The sequence below is a fragment of the Lagopus leucura genome, unplaced genomic scaffold (assembly GCF_019238085.1).
Source record: "Lagopus leucura isolate 7727_CA_CO unplaced genomic scaffold, USGS_WTPT01 Super-Scaffold_100004, whole genome shotgun sequence".
Lineage (NCBI taxonomy): Eukaryota > Metazoa > Chordata > Aves > Galliformes > Phasianidae > Lagopus > Lagopus leucura.
The window spans coordinates 712,277-734,314 of record NW_024962264.1 but is presented as its reverse complement, the minus strand read 5'-3'; the positions used below and the strand labels follow the sequence as shown (position 1 = coordinate 734,314).

Below are 22,038 nucleotides of genomic sequence, written 5' to 3'. Positions count from 1 at the left end.
AAACAACTTATGGGCAGTATCATGAAAGCACGTTTGAGAATTGATCTATGTTTGTGTAACTGGTTAATAATGACGGATACTTTTTCTTCCTGGAATAAATACTAGCTAATTTGCTAGACCTCCCTCCTCTGTTCATGAAAAAGCCAAGTCCAAATGATTTCATGGATTTTTAAAGAATGGTGGCAAGATATTGCTTATGTAAAGCTGAATTTCTCCACTTGATAAATATCTGATGCTGCTACAGTGCTAACACTTCAGTACTGGAGTTCTGATGTTTTAAAATTTCTAAGAGAGAACACAGCCCATCTAGGAACACAGACAAATTGGGGGGAAAAAAGAAAAAAAAAGAGGCAGCTGAAATGTAACTGTGGAAAGAGACTCGAAGTGAAACTATCACGCTTATTTTTATTCTTGATAAGCAGCAGGGTAGCTTGGAATAAATACGGACAGAAATTTTCTTCATCTTTTTAATGAGTTCAAAGAGGCTAAACAAAGACACTGAAGAGTTGAACATTGCTGTGTACAGCACAGTAAACAGATTAAAATTTTATACCTGAGCAAAAAAAGGAATTTAACTATTAACTACAGCATGCAGAATAACTGATAAGTTATCGCATAAACATAGCATACTGTTATTAGGTTACACTCATTCAGATGCTCTTAATTTTTACTGAAGCTAAAGATGGAAAAAGCTTCACGATGAGATGAGTGTGTGACATAACACCACAATAAGAAAAAGTACATTGGCATCTAGCAGCCTTTCCAGAAGATCAAAATTATCTGCTGTTTTATTACGCAGGGAAAAAGCAGCAACAATTCAAAGCCTGTGGAGTTAATAACACGTCAGACATTTAAGCAGGTCTTGAAAATTAAAATATTGGCAGTTTATGAAGTGCTCATAAAAGACCTGAGCCTGCGTCTCCTTCCTCAAATGCCACTTAAAAGCTCTGTGTTTATGAGCTCTTCCAAATGTGGAATTAAAGGTAGGGATCAGCAGAGAATTAGTGATGAGGTCCCAGACTTGCAATTTTTCTCACCAACATAACCATAGCCAATTCATAAAGGATGAGTTTTGACCCCATTTGACTGACCCAAATCCACCTTTACCTTTCTTCATACCAAATTTGGTATTTTTTCCTTGTCTCTTTTTCTTTCCCCTAATCCATTCAGGATATTCTGGTTTGAAGTGCTTCAGTGCGAGTCAGAAACAGTACCGTATCTATTTTCCTTATCTCCACAAAAGTTCCCTGTGGGAGAAAAAGTGGCTGAAAAGCTTGAGCTTTAACCAGCACAGCCCATTTTCCCCAGACAGGCTTCATTCTTCCAGGAGACTTCTATACTCCCTGGTCTCTACATGCAGTATACAAGTTGCCTGCTGCCATCAGCAGTACTCCTGTGCTACAAAACAGCCATTTACCTTCCTATGGCCAAAGCAGCAAACTCTGCCTTTGTCATTTAGACTTGTCAAGTAGAGATGGGAGGGATGGGGTTGTCTCTTACCATGTTATAGACAGCCACAAACAAAACATCTCTCTTATTTTTCTGGAGTTGTGTGGTCACATCCTCGTGGTGCCAACCTACTCCCCTCAAATCATATCACCTGCCTTGACTTGCCTGCCTCTTTTCTTTCACCTTTTATGAGTAAAACTATGCATTAAAAATGCATGTGTCAGAATGGATTTATTCCTTCGTCCACAACATGTGCATTTCTTCTTTAAAGTCAGAAATCTTAGACATTGGTAGGTTGCGTGAAAGAGTCTCCAGGAAACTGACTCTTCTTTGCTTCCAGTTTCTTCCTGGCTTTGAAAGCTGCTGACACTTCAGGATGGATGGAGTCTAGCCGCTGCTCGCACTGAAAGGCTGTGAGGAAGGCCGTCCTGTAGTTGTTATTCATCCAGCCATAGAGAAGGGGATTAGCAAATGTTGAGCACATGGCAATGACATGAAACACCGTGTAGATCAGTTTGTACTCTTTCAGGTCCAACACCTGACTGTCAATATCACTGACTAGCTGGAAGGCATGGAATGGCAGCCAACTGACAGCGAACACAACAACCACGCAAACCAGCATCTTGGTGGTTTTCTGACGCCGGTGGTGGTAGTGGTCGTTCCCCGCCCCAGGACTAACATGGTTCTTGAGCTTGGTCCAAATGCGGGTGTAGGCGTAGGAGATGACGGCCAGAGGCAGCACGTACTGGATCAGGAGCATGGAGACACTGTAGATGGTTCCATAGTTAAGCTGCCCCTCCCCTGGCCACTTCTCAGAGCAGACCACGATCTTGAAGTCAGGAATGATCTCAATCAGCGAGTACTCGCGGAAGATGGCCAGAGGGCTTGCCAACAGGGCACTGACTGCCCATGCCACTCCTATGATCAGGAAGCTGATACGCTTAGAGATTTTGCTTTCCAAGTGATAGACAATGCAGCGATGTCGATCCAAGGCAATCACAGTCAACGTAACAGTAGACACGTGCACAGCAAGGGCTTGGGCATAAGGCACTAAGTGGCACAAGACTGGGCCCAGTTTCCACTCACCCAATAGTGTGTAAACTAGAGTGAAAGGCAAGCACAGCGTATTCACCAGCAGATCAGCCACGGCCAGGTTGGCGATGAAGAAGTTGGTCACCGTGCGCATGCTTTTGAACTTGATGATCACGTGGATCACAAGAGAGTTCCCGATCACCCCCAACAGAATGATGGAACAGTAAGCAAAGATGAGGATTATCTGCACCTCAACTAGCGTCGTGCTGTCCTTCAATTCTGGTTTGGGGTCAAGAGCCAGTTCATTGAGTGGTGTGGTGTATCTTGGCAAGTACAGCTTGGTGAACAACTCCATCTTCATTTCATCTGTCTGGTTTTCTTCACCCATTGCTTCCAGGGGCCCCATCCTTTCAGTAGCAATAGCTCTGTCCCTGAAAAACAGAACAACACAAGAACACACGGAGAAATCAGTCTGCAATGGCTAAGACAAGAAGTAATGAGCTAAAGGTAGAGCAGTTTTCTCCTCTAACCTACGTTCTACATATCACAATTAAGAGAAGACTTGTCTTAATATATTTAAATTCTGTTGGCCTTCATTTCAAGCTCGATCCTGTAATATTATTCAGGCATGAAAACTGGGACAGATTTCAAAAGCAGTTCAAAGACAAAGTTTGCCTAAGTAAATGCAGCAGGATTAAGATCCAGCTGGGCAGTGTATCCTTTTTTCAGAAACCACTACCCAAGTGTAGTAGTTATGTAGCACAAAACTTTCACTAATACCCATGGTATTCTACATAGAATGGCACCATCCAGACTGTTATTAGCATAATAATATTCCAGCTTTTCCTTAATGGAAAGCATTTCTTTCCAAATTCCTATATGTTAGTTTCAGAGAACTAAATATCGATGTCTTTCTTTAACAAACTTTCTTCCAAGAAAGTGCCACAAGGCAAACAAAAGCACCACTCTAGCAGAACTGAAATAACAGCATTTCTCTGAAATGACTGTGTAACCTATTCAAGCTGAAATTAACACAAGAAACGGTTAAAACTCAGACACAAATAATATTTCCTTTTTGACTAATGCTTAAGAAAACGCAGTTCCCTGGATGCTGCCCATCAGTTCTTGTCTGCAGTCACAGAGAAGTACAAATCATTCCCCTTCTAATGTCAGTAAGAATCTCACCACTTGCATCAAAAATCACATTTTGTTGGCTTCCCCACACAGGCTGAGCCAAATTCTGCTCAGCTAACCTATACTGCCCTAATACAGAGTAGGTATGGATGGATAAATGGATGTTTTATAGTCTTCATATAGGGACTTCAGCCCTATATGCAATGTGCCTGTTCTCATGCAGATTCTCCAAACCTTGGGTGACACGGTAAGGAAGCACCACGCACATGGAGGCTCCATGGTTTGACCTCTGAAAATACTAAGAAAATATCAGTGCACAGTGGGCTCACAGAAGGAACTCCACTGGTTGCCACTGAGGGTAAAGCCAAACCTGAGTGCTCTACTTTGCCATTCATACATGCCCCAAGGAAAGCAAGAGTAGAGAAGTAATGTCACTTTCTTGCCATCAGATGTCACATATGGGTCCAGCTTGACTTCAGGTCTGCCTAAGGAAACATTCTTGCTGTTAAAACCTGTGGTTTCATGCAGCCTTTTTATCTGTAATGATCGTGATTTAAATCACATCCACTTCACTGCAGATCTCCGTTCCTACCTGTGTCTCCACTGACATGTATCAGCGACATCCCTAGGTGTGATTTCCTCACCAAATTGCTGTGCATGTGCATCTCTACCCTGTGACTGGTTACTACAGAAACAAATACTGTCTGTCAAGAGGTGACCAAGCCCTTTGTGTTTTGCTTTCATACCATGCAACATCCCAAAGAATTTCTCAGTGCAAGCCTTCTATTTTTCTTTCTTTCTTTCTTTCTTTCTTTCTTTCTTTCTTTATTTCTTTCTTTCTTTCTTTCTTTCTTTCTTTCTTTCTTTCTTTCTTTCTTTCCTTCTTTCCTTCTTTCCTTCTTTCCTTCTTTCCTTCTTTTCTTCTTTCCTTCTTTCCTTCTTTCTTTCCAAAAGATACAGATCAACCACATACTGGAAGCTATTTTCCCCCAGATTGCACTGGTCTTAATTATGCTATACCATTTCTGTACAATTAATTAACAGTGCAGCTGAGATGTGCTGCTGTTTGTAGAAGCTTACCCCACACTTTTGAGCAATGTAATCACTTACTGACTACATGTGTAAGCAAGGGTAGCAAGATGGGATTCCTTATCAACACACCTTTAGTCCACCAGCTAGGAAAAGTAAAAGATCCCTGAAAATTTGCACAGCCAAAGCAATGCAGATGTTCAGAGGTCGTCTGAACTTTTTCCTTCAACCTGTGTATCTACACCCAAGAATTTTGCTTACATACATATATTAGGGAAGCAGAGATAAAGCAGTGAGGTCTCAGAACTGTCAGGTGCTCCAAGATCTCATCATTTTTTTTTCCTTGCAAAAACAAAAGGCACATTTACACACTGTAGTAGTAGTGTGAGAGGGAAGGCAAATTTCAGTTTTCCCTTGCTTTCTACAGATCCAGGGGGGATGATGGAACTCAGACAAAAAGAAGACAGCATCGCTTTCTTCCCCAAAACATTTTTGCTATTTTCTCCTGTCTCTGAATTCACATGATTCCTACTTCAAACCTTGTTCCACCACTTTTATTCTGTTTGTTACTGCCTCGTTTGGGCTGATGAAAGGCGTTTTGGTCTTGTGTGACCAAAGGTGGGAGGAGGAACCACTGGTGTCTGCAGACGAGATGAGTTGGGCACACAGGAAGGGGCAAAATAAAATGGGAAATAAAATCGCCAGTAGGACATTCAGTAGGCAAAGAATCAGCTGTTGTCCCAGAGCGGGGAAGCCTGAGGAAGATCAGACAGCATTTGGTGAGACCCTTCCCGTTCTTCTTAGCAAAACTCTCCATCCGATGGCGTTTATTTGCACACCCACCGCACCGAGCTATTTTTCCCCAGTTTCTCCCAGACCCTCCCTCGGGAGCGAGCATCAAATCGCATCGAAAGTTCCTCGGAAGACCGGCGGAGGTTTTGCAACGGTTCCGACAGCAAGCGAGCAGAAAGGGCAAAGCACCTACGTGACGGCACGGGCACGCGGCGCTCCGGGCACGGCCGCTGCGCGGCACCTGGGCAGCTCCGGAGTTGCCGCCTCGGCGACAGGTGAGGCTCCGGCTCCCACCGCACGCAGCCCGGGCGCGCCCTCAGAGCCCCATTTTCACCTTCCCCGGCCCCCTCCCCCGGCACACTCACCACAGCGGCTTTTTCCTCCCGGTCGACGGGGCACCATCGAAAGTTTGGAGGCGGGGGCAGCGGCGGGCCCCGCATGCCGAGGGGCGGGACGGGGCGGGACGATGGGACAGGACGGACCGGGAAGGGCCGCCGCCGCCTCCCTCCCTGCCTCCCGCAGAGCGCCCGGCGGGGGGAGCGCCGCGCACAGCCCCGGGATGCAGCTCCGCCTCTCTCGGCTGCGGGGCGGGGGATGCGGGCTTGGCCGGCGGCTGTCCGAGACAGAGAGCGGGGATTTAGCGGGGGAAATGCTCCGCTAAAGTAGGGTCTGCGCTCGCTGTTCTTCACTGCTTCTTAGTGTTTCCACATCATGAGTGTAAAGAGGACGCCATTGCTCCGAATTGCCGCTGGAATCCTTAGCTGCCAGAGACCCAGCTTGCGGATTTGCAGCTCCTCATAAGAAAAGTGGAAATGCCTGTTATCGGGGCAGGTGGGAGGGTGAATGAAACATCTGTGTATTCCACCTGGAGCAAAAGAAACAGTTGGTATTTCTTTGAAAGGCTGCAAAAGTAAAGACAACAGCTGCTGCATTTACTTGAGCTCTGTGCTCAGCAAAATATTTCGAAAATCTCTCTTGTCAGGGAGCTTCATTGAGGACTAGCTCCAGCCAGCATTGCCATCTTTCATGTAGGGGTCTGCCTTCATTACATCCCATCAGTAAGATCTCCTAAGCATTTTGCCGTGTTCATATGTAACTTAGATCATGAGACCATGAGACGGGCTCCTCCTTGTGCCTGGAGGGCCTGATTCAACAAGCAGTGCCTCAGCCCTAATTGTAGTTGCCAAAAAACAAGGACCAAAAGATCACACTCACTCAGTAGCTACTGTGCTGGTGCTGGGACAGATCTCCTCCAAACTTCCTACAGAAGCTGCTGTTCGGAACAGGAATGCTGCTTTACTTGACATCTCCTGTTTGCATTAATATTTCAGGTAGCTTCGAAGATCAGCAACATAAGCTTCCCTCTTCTGACCTCCTTTTCATCCTGAAGAGTTTCTGAATGTGGGGCTCTTTCTTGGCCAAAGGTGATGATCTCTGCTTTGGTTGTAACTCAGCATTACACTCTTATTAGAGCACAGAGTGTAAGTAGGGTATCGAGGACTAACTTCAGCAATTTATGGCTAGTTTTGAAATTCAAAACACGTCTTGAGAACTCCCTAAGATCTTTACTAATTCACACTGTCTCTGATGAAGGGCTTTGCTGTTAGTCCTTCAGCCCTTCTGAGACTGTTAATGGAAAGCTCCTAGCTTATTGCCAGATAGATTTCTTTGATGGCTAAATAAAGATCCAGGAATTTCAGTTCTCTTACCTCTGTTTATTTCGTTTCCCAAATCAGTGTAATTGTGGGATTTGCTTTTTGATCTGTCAGCACACATGGATGTGTGCCGTGAGTTTTAGCACAGCCCATGTATAATATACGGCTGGAAAGGCTGTGCTTGTCTTTCCTTCTCTAGCAAACAGCATACATAGAGTGGCGTTAATCCATCTCAGGGGTGATGCTCTTTTGCTCTGCTCCACACACCTGCTCTAGCTTAGCGTGCAGTCTTGCTTCTCACATCTTGGAGAGTGTGGTGAAATGCTATGATTCTTTACAATCTGCCTAGCTCAAATCTCCTGGGATCCCATTGCAAAGGAAAAGCTGTTCCTTTGCTTAACTTCCATACTCCTGGAGGAAATCAAGATGTGCAAGTTTCCAAAGCTGCTAGGCCAGTGAAAGTTACACAAGGGAGAGGAGGTGTTGTTTCCCATGGTGAGGAGATTCTGTGTTCAGGCACAGTACTTTATGAATATGCACTTCCAATAAAAAAACAGCAATTTATATTGCATGTAAAAGAGTGGCAGTGAAGGATCCTGTAAACACACCTCGAAACAGATGTCCTTGAAGACACCAACATCAAGGGCATAAAAAATTCAAACAGCACAGAACTGCTGGATGTGAAAAATGCCACTGGGTGACCACCTCTAAAGCAACTGCACATACTTTTCTCTGTGTGCACTTTAAATGAATGCCTGATAAACCAGAACAAGTCCAGAGCCATTTAATTGTGAACCAGACAGATCAGATGGGATTGCCAAAGGTTTCTTACAGCACCTCCAATAGGTTGCCCTGGGCTATAACCAGGTGAGTTCTCATTATGCCTAAAGTGAGGGGTCCCACTGCCCTCCCCAGGCAGCACATCCCAGCACTTGATGACCCAGAACTATGTTTAGATTAAAGACGGCTTGTATTACAAAAATGAGTTACCTGAACTTTAAATCCTAGGCTCCTATTTAAGGTGAGCCTACAAAATAAGCCTTTACTGTGAATATGTATATGTACCAAGGTGAAACACAGATTGTATAGCTGAAGAGCTTGAAAAAAATATCTGCTGGACATATGTTGTTTCTGCTGGAAATCACACTTGCAGAGAAACTGTAGGGTGCAAGATATTTGCTATGCAGAGCTTTCCTCTGGCAGTATCTGTTTAACCATCTTTAGTGTCAGAAGGTTGTCCTGAAGAATTCCATCCAACGTGAGTTTTTCAGAGGGAATAATAAGCAGTTCTGCAGCACCTCAGAAATTTACTAGTTCTCATAGCAAAAGAAAGTTCTGTACACATCACCCAGACTCCAAGCAGTAATGACTTTTTTTTTTCATAGAAGCATGGTTGCAATCACAGGACGAGGAAAGAGTTGCCAGTCTTTGTCCATAAATTGTCCAACATCAGATTTGTCAGATGGACATCAGCAAGGCAGAAGAAGTTCATCAGGCACTGCTCTCTTTACTTCACTTACGAAGAACCCATTTCCCCTTGAGCAGTAGCTCTGACAGTAGTGTTGCGCTGTGTGCCACTCACTTGAGCTGAGCTCTGCCAAACCTTAATGACACTGATTTTTCCTGGAGCTAGTCGGGCTTTATGGCATGGAGCATTCTACCCAATGCTGACAGTTGTTTAAAAATAAAGTGAAAATTAATCAAATGAATAAATAAATAAAAACCCACCTGAAAACATGACCTCAAGAAAGAAAATCTTCCTGAATTTCTTTGTGGTGCCAACACCAAGGTTATGGAGTAAAAAGTTGTTCAGGACCGAGATATTTTTTTTTCTTACTTAAAAGGCCTGTACAGAAGTGTCGGGGTAGTGTTTAGAATGACTTCTGATTCCACAGATCTGTGAACATTTTGGAATACATTTATTAATCATCCTTTGTTCATGTTCCTTTTTAGTTTACATTCAGTCTCCCAGGTTCAGTTCAGCCTCTTTCTCTCCCTTTCTTAAATGCAGTCCTAAGAAGTAGCTGTATGCATAGACAAGTATAATCAATCTTAGACAACAAAGGTGATAAATTCAAGGCAGTGGGGAACTGGAGAAATTCAGTGGATTTGTGAAGTATCAGCTTCAAGTTGCTAACAGCAGTACTTCACAGCCAGCTATGGTTAAACAATCAGTTCAGTTCATCTCCTTCAAAAACTAACACTGTGAAAGGCTCAACTCAATTACCTGTTTGGCTGCTTGCATTCTGCGTCTTTCAGAATAAGACAGGGCTGCAGAGCTGAGCACTGTGCTTTAAATGTGGTCTGCTCAAAGCATCTCCTGCACAGCCTTAGCTGGTCCATTCCAAGAAAGGTAAACATGTAATGTCCAGTAGTTCAGCCAAAAAATGACAAGTTACCCATTTAATATCAGCACAACTATTTTTGTTTATCCTAAAGTCTGTAAGTAGCTAATCACATATTTTTTGTCACTGCTTCAATCAGTGCCCCAAACTGACTGTGCTTATGCAATACATAAATTCTGAGTTTTTCTCTTTTTTCCCCCATATGTACTTTGCAGTTTCATTCATTCTCTTTCACAACATGCTCTCTTTTCTCTGCAGAGAATATAGAAATTGCCATTTCTTGACAGAGTTTTCCATGATACTTTCATCACTAGACCTTGACAAGAGCTACTCAACTTTTATGAAGATCTACGTTCTGTCAGCTGGCATTCACAGAGGCTGGCCATATAATGAATGATCTTGAAAAACACATGAGGAAGAAACAATTTGCTCTGTTTTTTTTTTTGTTGTTGTTGTTGCTTGCATTTTTTTTTCTCTTCATACTCAAAAAATCCTGTTTTTCTTTAATTCCATTTCTTTTTATACTGACAGATTTCTCCATACTCTGAATTGTGGAATGGAAGGTGACACTTCTCTAAGCTATTAAAAGTTGGGTATAATGCCAATTGTTGCAAATACTAAGGAGTTTTTAGATGTTCCGGAGTCAAGCATGCACTGTTTATTTTTAGAGAGTTCATCACAGAAAGTAGATTCTCATATATACCTTAGAGCTTGAACGTCATGCACACTTCAGTCCTCAGTTTTCAGTAGCTGGGAAAGACATCTCACTCTAAATGGTTCCCAAGAGTGAGTCAGCTACTTCTACTTGTTCTATGCTTGCTTGAACATCATTTATTTCTGATCCTGTTGCTGTTACAAGCAGCAGTGCCACTCACTCTTTGCTTTGCCTAAAAATGATGCTTGCAGTGATTTCAGAAAATTATGTGCATTCATAAGGTTCAATCAGATGATCTTCAAGCTCCATTTTCAAAATCCTGATGAGGTCTGTGGATATGCTGAATAAATTGTCTTTAGGACAAAAGGAAGTAAGCTGAAAAGATGAAAACCATTGTCTTGTACATGTCCCTCTCTACATTCCATTTCTTAGAGCATAGAAAATTGATCATAAAGTTTAAATGTGTTCTCTTGTGTTTGTAGACAGTGCATAGAGCATGCATTTAAATGCACCCCGATCAGAAATATCATATTTTAGTTATTTTTCAAAAAAAAAAAAAAGTTTTTTTCTGTTACAGTTTGATATTCTTTCCTCAGGTTGCCCTTAAGCTCAAAAAGTGTCATCTTTTGACCCTTGCTCAGCCATCTGACATTCAGAGGCAGACGATCATTGGCAGGGTTGGCATTTACAGATGCTTGAAAGAATCAATGTAAATAGGGAAACCTCTTGCAGATTAAATTGTTTTGTTGAATACTGATGTCTGTGAATGAAGACAGGCATTCTGATAGTGTATCATAGAATCATAGAATGGCCTGGGTTGGAAAGGACCACAATGACCATCTAGCTTCAACCCCCTGCTGCGTGCAGAGTTGCCAGCCACCAGACCAGGCTGCCCAGAGCCACATCCAGCCTGGCCTTGAATGCCTGCAGGGATGGGGCATCCACAGCCTCCTTGGGCAACCTGTGCCAGTGCCTCACCACCCTCTGGGGGAAAAACTTCCTCTTAATATCCAACCTAAACCTCCCGTCTCAGTTTAAAGCCATTCCCCCTTGTCCTATCTCTCGTAAACAGCCGTTCCCCCTCCTGTTTATAAGCTCCCTTCAAATACTGGAAGGCCACACTGAAGTCTCCCCAGGGCCTAGAGTGTATAACGCAATGCTACGCTTCTTGATATGTATTGCCATGTAAAACACATCACATTCATTGTGAGGTTCAATTATAAGATGTAATTCAAAACAATGTATGGAACTTTCTCATTTGACACAAGGAAACTTTTTTCCATTTAGTGCCGGTGGGATAATGTTGCAATAGTTGAGAGCCAATTTAGTGTTTTTCCCAAAAGTATGTTGAAAGTGGACTAATTCTCATAAGTTTGTAGCTAATTATTTGAGCTCGTTCTTTCATATTTAAATAGATATTTCAAGCTGTGCTAAACCCAATCACTAAATCCTGAGTTGTTTTGTACCTCTTTTTGGCTTTTTATGGAATAATTCAATTTAGTAGCAATAAATGGCTTTAAAGTCATGGATTTCATTTGTAAGCATATTTGTTCTTGAAAAATTATTTTGATTGCTAAAGAAATAAGAGAAGGAACACTCTCCACATCTATTATTAGTTCATTTCTTTTTGAAATAAAATATTTACTACTTCTTTTGTGCACACTGTCACAGTTTGAGTCCTTCTGAAGGACATCGTTTAGAGAATGAATGCAGCAAACCTTCACAGTCCTCTTCTCCGACTGTGGACATACAGCTCAGACATGAAGTGTTTGAAAGTTCCAACTGCTCCGTCTTCCTCCTTGCTGGTACGCTGACAGGATTCTTTCAATTGCAGTCACCACATGCTCCAGCAGAGAGAAAATGTGCCATCCTGTTTTTGACCAGCACTCGTCTGTGTTGGCCTAGCTTCTTCCCAAGCCTTAGAGAGAGCACTATTGCTTTCATGAAGAGGCTCGCCTCCCACTCAGATCTGAACTGGCAGTTTTCTAAGTCAACACTTTTTCCTTTGTTAATTGTCCACCATTCATGCCCATGCTTTGCAGAGACTGATGGTATTTTAATTGCTAAGGGTATTTTAGGATAGAGGAGAGGGGATGGGAAGAAGCTTGGTGAAAAGTGGGTACAAGTTGGTGTGTTTGGAAGGCTAACTGTTCTGATTCGCATGCAGAGAGAGGATCAGCAGCCAGAGCACCATCTGTGCACACAGTTTATCCCTGCAGCCTGGCTTCTTCACAAAGGAATGTGTCAGCTTCTGCCTTTCTGGATCAGCTGAAAGCCTCCTTTGTGCTCGGAGCTTCGGTGAAATTCTGCGGCTGTTCACTGAAGTCAAATCTCGTATCTCTGCCCCAATTTCTGAGGGGTACAGGTTTTCACCCAGAGGCAGGAAGCTTCTCTTCAGTTGCTCTTCTTTGTCACCTCAAAATGGCCATCTCAGTGAACTGAAGAATGGTAAGAGATAGGTGATCCCTCGCAGAGGCACCAGAGCATCTCAAGAGGCTCTGTGTGATCGTCTATGGCTGAATAGTTTGTATCTGAGATGGTTGAACTGGACTTCCTTTTCAGTCGGGAGAGAACTGGATAATCTGGTCAGTAGGGTTTAAAACATGGCTCATCTCCTCCTAAAGCAGATCTCTCTGCTCTTCTCCTTGTTGTGCACAAAGACTATGGGACTTGTCTGCATGAAGAAGCTGGCCAAAGTAGCTGTCCCAGAAAACTTCCTGCTATGTAGATCCACTTTTCCTAAATATCATTTGCTGTGTTTCACAACAAATTGTCCTGGACAAAATTGTCAAACGCTTTCAGCACAGCTTTCTAATTCTGTAGTTAACTGTGTAGACAGTGGCAGGTTTAGATGGATCTGCCTTTACACAAAATTAACACCACACACTCTTACCAACAGATATCAGTGTGGGTACTCAGGAAAAGCAGATTTCGGTTCAGTTTATATAGCTTATTAAAGACCACTCTTCTTCTGTAGGTCTCCACACATCTCACTCTAGCTGATACATACAAAAATTCTTACTTGTGGCTCTCACCTGTTCGATCCCCTTTATTTCAAAGCTTCCCTGTGACTCCAGCATTGATTCCTACCAGTTAGGTCACTTCCATCCCCTTCTATTTTCTTTCATTTATATCATCTTCTTCCCAATTTAATCCTAGGCACAACTTCTGTATGTCTATTTCTGCTATTGATCTCCCCTGTTAGAGATATCAGATGCACTCTTTTTGCTTATTATAGCACAGTTTGTTTGCCATTAGAAAACAAGAAAATTGTGCTAGTGTGTGTATGTGAGGAGAAGAGGGAGCTCTTCATTTTTACCTTTGCCTAAATACAAAATTTGAGAGTAAAATTTGCCATTGTAATATTTTTTGCTATGTAATTTTGCATGTTTTTAGCATTCCATTTCTTTCCAGTGCAAAAGTAGTGAAAGCCATAACAGGAACTAAAATAAATTCTTGGATAATTTCTATTAGATTTTCTACCACCTTATGACATCCCAAAGAAACGACTTCATGAAAAAGTCAATTGTCAGATCCAAAAGGCAGAAGCAATGAACAAAACAACCTTATTTTTCCCCCAAACGGTTTCAGGACATTTTATCTTTCACTGTCAGTACACTGAATGTCACAGTACACTGAATGACCACTACAGCCTAGCCTGTAGTTTTCCAAAGCAGCTTGAGGACATCAGTTTTCCCCTAAACCTAATGGGAGCTGGATAGCTGTCTTCTCAACCTCCACTGAAAATCCCAACCTCAAAGTTTTAAATTATTTGTACTCTGGAAGAGGTCTACAGAAACTACTGATAGTTTCTTGGTGAGTATTATTTCTGGGTGTTCAGCAACATAGCAGAACAGACGTTCCCATGTCATGGAAGGATTCTAAATAAGTAAATAAATAAATAGATAAATAGATAGATAGATAGATAGATAGATAGGTAGATAGATAGATAAATAAATAGATAAATAAATAAATGAAGTTGTATATATCAAGGAGTTGCTTCTCCCCAGGATGGATTCGCTCCAATGGTTTATATAATTCCCTCAGATCTTACAAGTCTAACTGTGAAATGTGCAGGGCATAATAAAGAAAAAGATCTGCTGAGTTAAAAATAAGCATGAATCTGTCTAACCCCTGCATAAGTGCGAGCCTAAGTGGGAGCTGCTACTGGGAATTTCACTAGCATACTTTTGGTCTAGCTTGTGGTTGCGTGGTCTGAAATTACAGAAAAATTAGCACTGTAAAGAGTGTAACTCCTCTGCAAACCATTTACTTGATCTTTTGGAGACATTTTGAATATCTTATGCCTGGAAGCATGTGGCCTACAGCTTGAGACCTCAGGGCTGCAAAGCAAGCAGCTCCCAGGAACGTAGGGCTCAATGAGATTTGAGGTATTTGCATCTTGCAGAAAAGAAGTGGGACCTTGTAGAAAACCTGTCCTTTCCATGTGTTAGGTAAGACTGATGGTGGACTTGCTTTCTTGGAGCAACCCGCTGATGAAATGGCCACACAGTGCGATTCTGGAAAGAGGGAGAATTAAGATCTGCGCTACACTAATTCCATTTTAAAGAAATCTTTGCTCCGGAGTGGGTGCCTCCAGGAGTTATTGTCCTGGAAAAGGTTCCTCTTAGAAACTCTCCTAGCATAAACCAACTCTTCTGTGCCTTCCCTTCAAGCCCAAAGGAACAGCATTCACATCGTTGCAGCTGGAGGCAAAACAGACGATGAGTTTGACACAGAAGGCCACTGCCTGTGTTGTCATAAAAATAAGACCCTGCGCTCCTTTGGTGGAGCTTAACGCTGCTACTTCAGAGTTATTTCCACCCATTTAATTTTGATTGCATCTCAGTAGGCAGTAAATGGTGTGGGATATTTCTCAACTGAAAGAACTGGGGGGTAATTATCAATAGCAGGACTTCTTGTGCGTGTTATTTTGACTGTGTCATTTTTTCCAGTAAGGCTGGGGTAAATACATATCTCTGCAAAAAGGAACAGAGTTAAAGAAACAACTTTAAATAGATTTGGATCTTCCTTATAAATCCTTAAAAGCAGCATAAATCCAGTCAAGTAAGAAATATATTGAGTGAAGAGAATGAGTTAAAAGGAGGCAGGCACAAGACGCAACATTTATTTATATTGAGAGCATTTCTTAGAACCATGCTCTGCTACTCATTAAAACTTCTAGATCAGAACGCAATTTATACATCTGCATTTCATTCCCAGGTGTTCTGGCTGCATGACTGTTGTACTTTGCATGATGAACAAGACACTGTTTTCAAGAGCAAGGATTTGCTGTAACACCAGGATCAGAAGAGGGCCTAATAAGTGCTACAAAATGGAGCGGAAGGCCCTGAGGCTGTAGCCATGTGGTGCTGTGTGGGGCCACCAGGAGCCACCTCTGAACCAGAAGGTGTTTTTCTGATGCAGAAAATGCTGACAAAATATTTGTTTCATGTATTGCAAGATATTTTTTTCAAAAAAGTGCTCCAAGGCATACTTGTGGCTACTTATTTGTATTCACTTGCTGTCACAGCAGCTCAAGACAATTATCTGGTTGCTGTTTTGATATCCATTTGCTGTGTCACGATGCAGAGAGAAGAAAGTCAAATCGTGTTGCCTGGAAGCATGCTTTATTTGAGCAGAAGTTTGAAATGTAGCGTCTGCTCTTTTTTTTCTTTTCTTTCTTCCTTTCTTTTTTCTCTTTTTCTCCTGGAGATTAAGAGAGCAAATAGCTAATCAAGGGAGAAAACGTCTCACAGACTGGTTATGCTTGAAAGGCTAGTGTTTGAATTAATGGATGGCAATTTGCTCTGTATAGAATTTACCCCATACATAATAGCAAGAGTAAAAACCAACATCATTTGTTCTCTTACTGCTTTTAAATTTACTTTGATGTCACCAGCGTCAGCCTTAACGTAGGTCAGTCCACTGTTGCCACACGCAGAGAGAAGCTTTGCTGTAATTAAGGATGGAGGTTAGTTTTAAGGTGCTATAAAATCAATTGCTTATTTCAAATACAGTCAAAATTTGCGGGTGCCTACGGGGTGTATTAAGATCTGTTTGTGTTGAAATCTGGTATCGTGTGAGCTAGACATTGTGGAGGAACAGTGCCTCAAGGCAGGAACTTTTTGCTTTCAAGTGTGACAGGTTCTTATAATACATTGCTGACATGGTCCCTAGACAATCCGATCATCATTCTGATCATGCCCCATTGATCTTGGTGGCTTGACATTTCCCACCAATGGCACGTGAGGCTCACGACACAGGAAGCAGATTTGGAAACCAGTGCTCTCTAACCCACCTCTTCAGTGTGGCTGAACCTTCTGCACCCTGCAGTGCAGTGCTCCCCTTCCAGAGGGGCTGGATGATGTCTGCTGGATGCACAGCTCAGCCCTTAGCTCTGACCACAGCACTTTCTCTGCATTACATGTTCCAAAATGTAGTTACAAATCTTCCTCTGTCACCAGCCCACATAATGAAGGGCTAAATCATGGCACTGCCATGAAATACAAGACAAAATGATGCTATGCTGTCTGGGAGCAAATCCAGAGGCAGCACAGCTACATCTCTAGTATTGTACAGGCAAAAATCTTTATCCCTTACATTGTTTACTCACAAATGCCCTCAGGACCAGTTCTGACAAATAACATTTCTGATATCCCAAGGGACACTTCAGCAGTATTCAGCGTTTGTATTGCCTCGGATGCTAACCAACCTCCAGGCTCTCTTCTGTGGTTGACAGAACCAGCAGCATCCCATAAGCCATCATTGAAGAGACCTGAATCAGCTTCCTAAGGCAGTGACTATCTTCCCTCACATTTTCTGGGCTTCCTCCAGCATTCACCTCCCTAGCAGGGCTGGCACAGCGTGTTACGATCCTGCAAAGAGCATACATGCATTTACATCCTTGTCTGCATGAGGCATGGCCTTGGGCAGCATCTCCTCCCAGCCTCAGGAGGACCTGCTGGGTATCTGTGTGTTTCTGGCATCTCTCTGTTCCCTATCTAATCTTGATTCAGCGTGCAGTGTCAATCCCAGCTTGAAACCTAGGGAAAGACTGGTAAAGCTGCATTTCTCTTACAATCAGTTTGAAACTTCATTCTCACTTCTCTCTGCGTGAGCACTGAGCCCCAGTTTTTTCAATCTGGCCATATACATTCACCGTACAATCATCCTCAATTTCTTCACCTGATTTCCTTTTGTGCTCTCCGTTCCTGCATGTCTTTTCCCATTCTTGCTTTATCTTTAATGAGTAAAGAAATATGCAGGCTTTTCAAACAACACAGTTTTCTACATGAGCCACAACATGGTGTTCTTCTTTACAGCGGTCTGCTTCCCTCATGAGGGAAGATACTCTATGCATCTTGGGAAAAAAGAAAGAAAGGGTGCATCTGAAATAGCTTTTGTGAAGACAAGATAGGAAATAAATAGCTCTGTTATGAAAACCCTTTAGTAAAGCCAGCTGTGATTGCCGAGCTTGTTCAGGAGTGAACACAGCAGTATGAAATATACAAGTTGCATATGAATATATTTATGAAATGCTTGTTTCTTTTTTGTTTGTTTCTTTTTGTTTGTTTCTTTTCCCAGTTCTTTTTGCTTCTAGGTTGAAGGTAAAAAGTAAAATGTGAAAAGCTGGTGGTGTGGTTTAACCTGGCAGGTGGTTGAGCACTGTAGTCATTTGCTCACTCCCAACCTTTCCAGTGCAGTGGGGGAAAGAATAAAACAAAGAAACGAAGTAGAACTCATGGGTTGAGATAAAAGTATTTACTAAGATAGAGAAAAGAAGAAGGATAGTAATTATGATAAATAAATATACATATATGTATTTAACAAGTGATGCACAAGCAATTTCTCATCACCCCCTGTCCTATGCCCAGCTAGCTTCCTGAACAGCAGAAGAGAGCCCAGTGAATCCCACCTGATTCCAAACTTCTGCATGACATCATAAGGTATGGAATATCCCTTTGGGCAGTTTAGGTCAGCTCTCCTAATTCTGTTCCCTCCAGGCTCCTTGGGCACCTTGCTGAGAATGGCCTTGACTCTGTATAACACTGCTTCACAGCAAACATAAACATTTGTGTGTTATCAATACCATTTTTCTCCTACAACCAAAACTTAGCATTATACCAGACAGTCAGAAGAAAACAAGTCCCTCCCAGTGAAACTAAGGCAGCTAGAAATTTCTTAGCTTCAGGTAGAGCCAGCTTTGCAGATTACTGTAACACTAGCCCAAGTCTCACAACTGGCAATGCTTTCTCTTCCAGCCCCAGCTGCTAACACCAGGAAATTACAGAGTTCATTTCCGAATACACTTTGATCTCACAAACTATGAAGCTGCCTCAGAAATGTCACCTGAGGAAAAAAATAAACAAAAGAAAACAAAAAAGCAAGGTTTAAGATCCTATGACTTTTAGACAAGTCTGATGCTCCTTCGACTGCGTGAATTCTGAATAGAGGGTCAGCAGCACTGTGCACCGCAGCTCTACACCAGATGAAGATAATAGCCTTGTAAGGTATACTACTAAAACTGCAGCACAGTCCTGCCCCTGAATAAGATTCACCTTATTCTTTTGTGTTCAGATACTGTTCTGATTCAAGTCCTATCCAGCTTTATAATTTAAGCAAGTCCCAGAAAGAAATATGCTTTGAAAGAATATACTGTTACACAGAATTTACACCAGTGCTGGCATTTTATCTATCTACATCTATTTACAATTTTTTTTACTCCCAAATTATAAATTTTTGCATATTCATCTAATCGTGATAAAGTTGAAGCAAAGTCTTTCCCTTAACAATCTCTCCTTGCTTTCTAACGACTTTACTGTGATACCTTTGACCTTTGAAGCAAATAACTTATTATCAGTAATTTATGAGGCAGCGATGGCATGTTTTTTACAGCGCAGTAGGCAGGCCTGAAAGATGCCCGTGAGCTTATTTTGCAAGTCATCTGTAAATATTTCACAGGCAGAAAATGGTACAATTTAAAACCTTCTTCCCCAAAGAGTGTAAAACGCAGCTTTCATGTTGAAATAATGAGCATATTCTTCAATTCTGTAGGCCAGAAAAACAGAAAGAACAATTCGATATATGTTGCCAGAGGAGTTTGCTGATTCTGTGCAGGTTGAGGTCTGTCGAGGACTTCCATACAGCACACAACCTCTGCATGCAGAATGGCCACTGTTCAATGCTCCAGGAAACGAAAGCTGCCACCCAACTGTGCTGCTGGGCACAGCATCCTATGCACGGGGCTCCTCCCTCCACAATTCGGGAGGCATTATGTATTCAGATGGGCCATTTCACAGATTCTTCTTTCAGGGTGCTTTCAGCAGTATGTATGAAGAAATGTTGTGCAAACTGCCCTGCAGTGCACTGGTTCTCCTCCAGGCGAGGACTGCAGGCAGCTCCTTGAGCTCCCAGTGGAAGCAGTGTCTATTTTATTCTCAGAATCCAAGCATTTGCAAGCCATTCATTAGGGGTAAGACATTACCCCCTTTTCAAATGACCTCCTCTTCCCTTACACAGGCCATCTTCCAGACTCCCCTTGAACTCCTGTTCTCCCTTGTAGAAAGCAGCATTTGTCATCTGTTTCAGCAATTGCAGTGGAAACTACAAGAGATTTATAGTGAGATAAAATTCTTAGTAGGTGTTCTCTAAATTTACAAGAACAGACCTGTCCCAGACTTGCACCTGATCCCCATGGATATTTGGGATGGGCTCAAACTGACACTTGCATCTACCAGTGGCAGGATATGTGAATGCATATTTCTTTTATATTTGCGCTTGTCCGTTCTGTCTTTGGGAGATGTAATGTGTGTTGGAACATAGGATTGCCCTTCTGAGCTCAACAAGGCCATTTTTGTCCCTTTCAAAATCAGGGATGTTTGGCTGTATCTCTTCGCTATATGGAGGTGATCAAAATCTATAAAAATGGAGACAAAGTCAATTCCTCCAGTCCGGGCAACATATCAGAACTGTTTATTGCACTTTATTGTGTCTGGGAAGAGCTTCAAATCACGATCAAAATCACTCTCACAGGAATGAAAATCACCTGGTTCATCTTTGCAGAGGAAAAAGTGAAACAAATAAATAGTATTTGTGAAGCATAACGTTGTAATTGCCTGTCTAGTAGCCTGCATTCAGCTTGAAATCCCACTGCCTTGGCTTTATTTGTCATGTGATTCATTGAACAGGTCAGTGTTCAGATACAAGGAAAGACAAGGTAGTGGTGGCCTTTTTAAAAAAATGACTGTAGAAAAACATGGTAAAACCCAAAAGAAATGAGTGATTTCTGACACCAGAATTAATTATAAGTGAAAGGGAATGCAAACAACATAAATGAACCTGAAGTTCCTAAGCACAGAACTCAAGAGTTCATTAAATACAGAACAATATTGTATCTTTAAGCCGTGTGTACTTGGGTACATAAGTATTAAAAGTACACTGCAGCTGAAAATTAATAGAACAGCTGCTTGAATAGCAATACCTTTATTATTCTTTTTAGAACAGGTATGTTTTTCCAAGTTACCCTTCAAATCCACACTGTCTTAACACTTCACAACCATACAGCAAGATTTGAAACATTGATATTGCTGATTTCTTGGACTGGTCCTAGATTAGACCTCTGATATTGTGTTAGATGGCATGGAACACTTTAAAAAACAGCCTTTTAAGGAAACTGAAGTTCTTGGAGATCTTTACATTGACTTACAGGGGGAACAATTCATAATATTGGTATTAGTACCACTGGTATTGAGAATAGAAAGAAATAAGCAGTAATACTTCTACAAGGTTACTTAGTATAATTTAGTAACTCAGCTGTTACAGTATACACGTATTTCTTGAATGCACTACTTTATGTTCAGCCTGTTACTGTAGGGTTGAACAGTAGGAACAGCAGTTGAATAAATCATTGCAATCTGCTTTTGAGGGCCACTGAATCCTGGTAAGAGAAGCTAAACTTCTTTAAGGAGCATCATTGCAGAGCACAACAATGCATTTTCCCTCATGTAGGTACACATATCTGTACTTGCACTACATACAGAGAACAAAATGATTCAAATGTTGTGAGGCCAAAATGTTGCTGGATACCTCCATCCCTCAGCTAATGCATGCTGTTCCAGAAATGTTTGCTGAGCAGAATTCTTCACCCATACGGGAATCAGACTCTACTTGATATGGCCAGAACAACATAAAGCCATTCCCTGGACTACGGAGGAGATTTCAGTAGTTTCACTGCAACATAGAGAATATGAGAAAAGGCAGAACTACAGGTCAGTTGTCTTGCAAAAAATACGTGCCCAGCTCATGACACGTGACACTAAAAATCTGCTCGTGGAGAACATTATGACCAATAAATTGTCATTTAATTCAGTTGCCCTAATGATGACCATGATCAGTTTCTTTTTAGGTGCACTTCATTGAGTCTGGAATCTAAAGGTTTGACTGCCCTCTGCAAACAGCAAGCAATACACCTGCCTTTAGCAGTCTGCAATGCAGGAAAAACTCCATTATGCACTTGCAGTTCCTCTTTATGGCAGAGAATCTGCATTTAGGGATTCAGATTTATAGTCCTTCCAAACGCAGGCTAAAGTAATTTGAGAGGCTATCATCTCCAGCTGCCTGTCCTTTTGCTTTGCCAAAGGTTATTGCTCTTCCAGCAGAGACAACTGAAAGGGTACCACATTATGTGTGCTGCTCATGGCCTGGCACATCGATTTCAGCTTTCTTTATTAACAGGCTGAGCTACCAGAGCAGGTGGCCGTGCACTCTGACTTACCATCCCTAGTGGGCCTAGCATTGACAGCTAACTTGCTTGTCAGCTCCCATGGGTGACAGCCAAATGCCACAGCTATTGAGGGCAAAGCCCTAAAGCCCTGTGCAGGGTACTGAGATGAGGGATGTGTTCTAAGCAATGAACCTCCCAGGACAGCCGCTTTCCCAGCCTCAC

General features: G+C 42.2%; 1 protein-coding gene across 1 annotated transcript; it reads right to left on the bottom strand.

Annotated features, from left to right (window-relative positions):
* Window positions 1–636: 636 nt before the first annotated feature.
* On the bottom strand, window positions 637–5,830 carry NPY2R (neuropeptide Y receptor Y2). Its single transcript, XM_042871685.1, has 2 exons — window positions 5,802–5,830; window positions 637–2,912 (listed from the first exon to the last, which is right to left on the bottom strand). The coding sequence occupies exon 2, from the start codon at window positions 2,885–2,887 to the stop codon at window positions 1,730–1,732; it is 1,158 nt and encodes a 385-aa protein (XP_042727619.1). The 5' UTR covers window positions 2,888–2,912; window positions 5,802–5,830; the 3' UTR covers window positions 637–1,729.
* Between the last annotated feature and the right edge of the window lie 16,208 nt (window positions 5,831–22,038).